The sequence below is a fragment of the Pollachius pollachius genome (genome assembly GCF_949987615.1).
Source record: "Pollachius pollachius genome assembly, chromosome: 14".
Taxonomy (NCBI): domain Eukaryota; kingdom Metazoa; phylum Chordata; class Actinopteri; order Gadiformes; family Gadidae; genus Pollachius; species Pollachius pollachius.
In genome coordinates this window covers 2,209,968-2,217,023 of record NC_136947.1, presented here as the reverse complement: position 1 = coordinate 2,217,023, position 7,056 = coordinate 2,209,968, and the positions used below count along the sequence as shown (strand labels likewise).

Sequence of the window (7,056 nt, the reverse complement as noted above, 5' to 3'; positions counted from 1 at the left end):
AGGTCAACGAAATGTCTCCTACGAAAGACACATACATGTGAATAAAAAGCAATAAGTTGTCGATGTTTTCCTAAAGCCACTGAGATCAGAAAGACATATTTAACCTAAACAAAGTTTGATATGTGAACCATTACAGCGTGACTATTGGCTACACCTGTATGATGGAAAGGAAACCTTTTGGAGCCATCACCGATTGTGACGACTCTAAGGTAGCCTATTACCTTAGCTTACTTCCTTAATATCATAGCAGGTGTCTATACAAACCATTATCTATACTATCACTAGCTAGAAGAACACAACTTGGAACACTATTCTGAAGACTTTGACCCTGTGTACCATTCAACCTGAAAACAAAATAGGCTACTGTTAGTTTATAGTCTATACATTCTCAGTCTACTAACCCGGTCCAGAAGAACATACGGTCTCGTCCGACCCGATGGTCGTATCGTGGACCCCGACCTGAAGCATAGTGTTGTCATCAGAAATTTCATATAGGCAAGGGTGATGATCGGAGCCAGCATTGCAACAAAAAAATGGAAAAAAAGGATGTGACATGTAACACACACACAACCACACACAAGATCAATATCGGAGAATTCCACGAACATCTCTTAAGATCTCAACAAATCCGTCTCTCTTTGTCCGCGGACATACACTCGGCAGTATACTACAACCGACAAAGAAACTGTGGGCCTTAAAAACAGAAATAGGCGTTTCAAAGACACAGGGTTATGTCCGGGTCATTTCCTAAGTGTTTAGTACAGAGCGGATATTTTAAAACGAAGAAATTCTCAAGTATTTATCCCTTGACTACAGCCACTTCAGATACTTACTATTTGCCCCATGCTTAACAGAATTCCTGCCGTGTTCTGGTGGAACGACTCTCGGTTTGTAGTATGCTGCCCACTTACGGAATGACATGGAGAACCGGACAAACTCAAATAAACTTATTTCCCTCTAAACAAGCGCTGCTGGGAATTCAGAAGCGATCGTGTGACACACCACTGATCCACAGCATCGTGGTTCCTCTACAGCTCAGGCCTCGGATTCTGATTGGTCAATTGCGACACTTCCGTTAAGTTCCCCGAGTCCTGATTGTTCCTGGATCCCAGTGATCGAGCCCAGCACAAAGGTAGGCACTGTCCCTCCCTTCCCGTTGGCTGAGCTGCTGTCCGGCTGCTTGGATGCCTGGTTGGCCAGGGTGGGCTCTTCGTCCAGCCGGCTGGATATCGACCAATACAGGTGGGCCTCGCGCCGGGCTGCGGCCAATGAGAGCTCTCGTGCCGAGCAAGAGGGCGTGTCCACCTGGACAATGAGATGCAAGAGGGTGCTCCAATTACACAAAGAATCCTCTTGGCAAGTATTTTCAAAATGCACTTGAATTCATTTTAAACAATAGAATTCAAACAATTTTCATTTTACAAATTGACATTACATTACATTAAACAATACCCATTTTTATTGTATCTAAGTAACTAATATTCGGTGACTATTTTATACAAAGGACTGATTAGGATCCATCTGTGTCTGAAGTTGCGGTATGTGCAGCCGCAAAGGTTATCAGGGGTAGGGGTTACTGCTTTGTGCAGAAAGTCTCCAGCAGTACCCTGTCTAAGGAAAGGACCGTTTTCTGGTCAATGAAGCAAATCAGTTTCAAATTAAAGCGGCCCCTTTAGCCAGGCGTACCTCGAAGGTGTGGTGGAAGGCCCCGTAGTCGATGTCAAAGAAGCCCTCGGCTAGCGACATCATGGGGCTGAACCGGTGGCCCCAGAGAACCTCCTCCGCCAGGTATGAGCTCCTCGCCTGGCACGTCATACCTGCACACACGCAGGCACACACAGGCACACACACACACATGCATGTGCACACGCACACACACACACACACACACATGCATGCACACGCAGACACACACACACACATGCATGCATGCGCACACACAGGCACACAAAGATGCACACACACACACAACCACAGGCATGCACACATGCACACACACACAGGCACACAAACACACACACATGCATGCACACGCACACACACACACACAAAGATGCACACACATACACTCACACACACAGACACGTCCGTGTACAAACACACACACACACACACACACACACACACCCATACACACACACCCGTGTACAAACACACACACACACATAAACACACACACACACACACACACACACACACACACACAACAATGTACAACACATCGCCGTCAAAATTCAGTCAAATTATTCTTAATATTATGATATACATATATAATACCGCCATGGTCTGACTTTCTTTTTGGATTCCATTGGTCGTTCTCATAACATTTCTATTTTTATCTACAAGGAGATCTGTATATCGCATACCCGTGCCCCATTGAATGTAAGAACGGAACAGTTTACCAAAAGAAAACACAAAAACCTGAACAAAGAAGGATAGCACGGCTTTATACCAGTGGCCTCCACCATTCCCTCCAAGATGACCACGATCTCAAAGTCCTCCTTCTCCAGCTGGCCCTGGGACATGTCCCAGAAGGCAGAGGGGGGGTCGATCTCGTGGGAGATGACCAACGGCGAGACCAGGAAGAGACGGTCGTCCCCCGTCTCAAAGCCAACGCTGATGTCCGTCTGGTCCAGTGGGATGAACTCCCCTGGGGAGAGGAGGGGGAGGAACAGGGTATGGGAGCAGTACAGGAGGAGAGGGAAGCTATGGGTGTCGTGGAGGACCTAGGCTAGCCAAGCACCTCAGAGGAGTAAAAGGAGCACTTCAGCACCACGGACAGCAACCATACCCACTGGTAGATCAAGTCATTGATAATCTCTAAGGGCAGATATCTGCAAACAAATGCAGAATCTATAGGCAGCGCGACAAGATCTTGGCAACGGCAGCGTTCTGGGTACTGTGTGCGTTCAATTTGTCGACCGGGTATTATTGATTTATTGGTTAGCACAATGCATAATGCACAAAAACGCACAATGGGAATGATATGTGAGATGTATGTGAATATACAGTGAGATGTTTATGGGACTATTAAGTATTTATGCTGTATGTCTAACTCTTGTTTCGTGCTGTTTGTTCTTTACAATGGTAAGTGAACTGGTATATTTTCTCCTATAGCAAAGGTGACTGTATAAACCTAAAGCAGTGTGTTTAACATCACACTCAATGTACTTTTATTACATGTTCTGCTGTTTGTATGGAGAGTGTATGTCATTTAGTTTGCGAATGCAGAGGGAGAGGAGTGTTCTGTATAGTCCAACCCTGAACAGCGTTTTGAGTTTGTGAAAAGGGAATTATATCTACTTATTGTTATTATTTAAAGGTATCAGGACATTGTACAGTAAGTATGTGTGTGTGTGTGTGTGTGTATGTGTGTGTATGTGCGCCATAGACTGTATAGAATATGTGTGTGTGTGTGTGTGTGTGAGTGCGTGCGTGCGTATGTGTGCGCCACAGACTGTATAGAATATGTATGTGTGTGTGTGTGTGTGTGTGTGTGTGTGTGTGTGTGTGTGTGTGTGTGTGTGTGTGTGTGTGTGTGTATGCGTGTGTGTGTGTGTGTACATGCGTGCGTGTGTGTGCGCCACAGGCTGTATAGAATATTTCTGTGTGTATCTGTGTGTGTGTTTGTGTGTGTGTACATGCGTGCGTGCGTGTGCTTGCGCCACAGGCTGTATAGAATATATGTGTGTGTGTGTGTGTGTGCGTGTGTGTGCCTCACCCTCCTGGGTCTGCTTGGACTTGATGAGCTTGGCCCTCATGTTGGCCCCCACGATGTGGGAGCTGCGCAGGTCGCCCACGCGGAACATCAGGCACATCTTGTCGTCCCGCAGCGAGATGACGGCGTGCTTGGAGAACACCAGCGTCTCCGCCCGCTTGTTGGGCTGAGAGATCTTCACAAACATGCAGCCCACCTGGGGGAGGAGGGCGGGGAGGAGGAGGAGGAGGAGCAGGAGGAGGAGGGGGAGGAGGAGAAGGAGGAGGAGGAGGAGGAGAAGGAGGAGGGGGAGGAGATGGGTGAGAAGGAGGAGGAAGAGGAGGGGGAGGAAGAGGAGGGAGAGGAGATGGGTGAGCAGGAGGGGGAGTCGGAAGAGGAAGAGGAGGGGGGAGGTTGGAGGTAGAGGAAGAGGAGCGGGAGAAAGAGGATATGGGTGAGGAGGAGGAGGAAGAGGAGGAGGAGGAAGAGGAGGGGGAGGAAGAGGAGGCGGGGAAGGAGAGGACTTTAAATAGAACAAGCCTTTTCTGGGTTTATTATATCTATATAAATAATATATATAGACCTTGTTTATCATCAATTCACCATTGCGGCCTAGCCGTTAATAATTCATTTATTTGCTATTTGTCATTTGTATAGTGGAATTAAACCAAAGTTCACAAAGTGGTTTTATAAAAACATCTATGGAGGAGCAAGTTCCTACTCTTTTGTTGACCAAAACGTTGAACTTGAGTACTCTTACTCACTCTTGGCATTCTGTTGCATCCAACACTAAATTATAGATAATAGATTCCAAATTTAGCTTTCATAAGTTCACATCTTTCCCCAGCTGTAAGCCGAGCTGAACTTATATTCATATATTTAGAAATCAGATCCTTTTAGCTTACTTCCATAAAAAAACTGTAAACATTGTGCGTCTGAATTAGGTTGAGCCTTCCTGCGTGATTCTCGGGGCTCTCTTATACGCCTGTGCTAGTGCTGGTTTGAGCAGCCCACACAATGTACCCTTACTGACAGGCGGGGCATCGTTCCAGGTTAGGAATAGACAGAACCCTGCTTCTGGCTGCATGGCCGTTGTATTCATCGCCGCGAGGAGTTACGCTTCATTACGGCGTCTTCAAAGTCAACAGCCTCTTCTGGAGGGCCGGGCAGAAGGTCGCTGTCGGGGGTTGAATTGATTGCCTGCGTACGCTGTTTCGCACACACTTTTTCTCCAAAAAAAGACACATTGATTGCATCCACCTCGACTCAACCCTAATCCCCAGAGAGAGATCAGGTGGGACAGTCTTTTTTTTTACCTTGGTTTGTTTTACACCTACTTGGATGTAGGTGTAAAAAAAAGACATTGATTGCATCCACCTCGACTCAACTCTCATCCCCGGAGAGAGATCAGTTTGGTCAGTCTTGTTTTTCCTGGTTTGCTTTACACCTACTTGGATGTAGGATAAGAAGGGGGGGGGGTGGTTGAGGTGCACAGTGGTTTGACACAGTGGACCCGATGGGTCGGGTTCTGATGTGAGATAAGGGTTCTATCCATGCTCATCTCTCAAATGCTCATAACAGTAGACACATTTTGACAATTTCTGATGCATTTCTTAACTACTATGAGAAAAAAACCGAACTATTTCCCTTAACCTGAATTAATATTGCCATGTTTAATTAATCATTATGTTCATCTCTCCATGGATTTGGTTGGGGGAGGGCCTACCACCACTGGCCTGTATTCTCCTCTCCTTGATTGGCTGCTCACCGTGAAGGCACATTGTCTTCTCCTTTTTAATTGGCTGCTGACCAAGAGGGCCTATTCTCCTCTCCTTCTACGATATGATACGATTCGATCATACTTTATTGTCAGACAAGCCCGAAATGTATTTTGCATTACAGCAACTCCATTTGCAACATTATAAAAAATACCAAATTCAATGATTTACTGCTTCCAAAGAGGGCCTTTTCTCCTCTCATTCTGATTGGCTGCCCACAAGGACGTATTCTCCTTCCCTCTAATTGGCTACCCACCACAATATCCTATTCTCCTCTCCTTTTTGATTGGCCGCCCACCACAAGAACCTATTCTCTTCTCCCTCTGATTGGCTGCCCACAACGAGGGCCTATTCTCCTCTCCCTCTGATTGGCTACCAACCACAAGGGTCTATTCTCCACTTCCTCTGATTGGCCGCCCACCACAAGAACCTATTCTCCTCTCCCTCTGATTGGCTACCGCGACAAGGACCTCTTCTCCTCTCCCACTAATTGGCTGCCCACCACAAGAACCTATTCTCCTCTCCCTCTGATTGGCTACAGCGACAAGGACCGATTCCCCTCTCCCTCTGATTGGCCGCCCACCACAAGGACCTATATTCCCCTCCTTTTTGATTGGCTGCTCACAACAATAGCATATTCTCCTCTCCCTCTGATTGGCTACCAACCACAAGGGTCTATTCTCCACTCCCTCTGATTGGCCGCCCACCACAAGAAACTATTCTCCTCTCCCTCTGATTGGCTACCAACCATAAGGACCTCTTCTCCTCTCCCTCTGATTGGCTGCCCACCAAAAGGACCTCTTCTCCTCTCCCTCTGATTGGCCGGCCACCACGAGGGCCTATTCTCCTCTCCTTTTCGATTGGCTGCTCACAACAACAGCCTATTCTCCTCTCCCTCTGATTGGCTGCCCACCACGAGGACCTATTCTCCCCTCCTTTTCGATTGGCTGCCCACCACGAGGACCTATGATTGGCTGCTCACCATGAAGGCGTTGACCATGGAGCCCAGGATGGCCTGCAGCAGCAGCAGGATGGTGCCGACGGGGCACTGGTCGGTGATGACGCGGTGGCCGTAGCCGATGGTAGTCTCCGTCTCGATGGAGAACAGGAAGGCCGAGATGAAGCCGTTGACGTTGTTGACGCACGGCGTCCACTGCTCGTCCTCCAGGTGGTCCAGGTCGCCCCTGGAGATGGGGGGGGGGGGGGGGGGTGATAAACAGCCACAGAGGAGGGAGGTGGGAAAGCGTGAAAATAGAATGGGTGTAAATAAGGGGCTATATTTAGTTAGAAGGCAGGCACTGGACTGTGTCCTGGCCAACACAGTTGTATTCCAGAATAGATTGTTATCCAGTTACTTAACATACTGAAATACAGAATAACAAAAAGGAATGATTTTTGCTTTTATTGTATTAGTCAAACATTGAGTAAAAGGTAATTATTTAAAAATTAAGCGATATATAAGCGATATGTTCCAACTCCAAAAGAGTATAGTATAGTATAGTATATTAAATGAAGGGCTATAGGAAGGATTCAAGAGCTATAATTTGAGTGTGGTTGTTTAGAAAGTGAATAGCCACCCTT

General features: G+C 47.0%; 1 protein-coding gene across 1 annotated transcript in view; it reads right to left on the bottom strand.

The window, feature by feature from the left end:
- Positions 1-1,035: 1,035 nt before the first annotated feature.
- kcnj9 (potassium inwardly rectifying channel subfamily J member 9) overlaps positions 1,036-7,056 on the bottom strand; it is a gene marked incomplete at both ends in the record, with an annotated part of 12,558 nt that continues 6,537 nt past the window's right edge. Inside the window, 5 exons of the mRNA XM_079750529.1 lie at positions 1,036-1,305; positions 1,687-1,817; positions 2,453-2,650; positions 3,722-3,914; positions 6,458-6,659. Of these exons, the coding sequence (XP_079606655.1) occupies positions 1,036-1,305; positions 1,687-1,817; positions 2,453-2,650; positions 3,722-3,914; positions 6,458-6,659 (994 nt within the window). The remainder of the gene's footprint in view (positions 1,306-1,686; positions 1,818-2,452; positions 2,651-3,721; positions 3,915-6,457; positions 6,660-7,056) is intronic.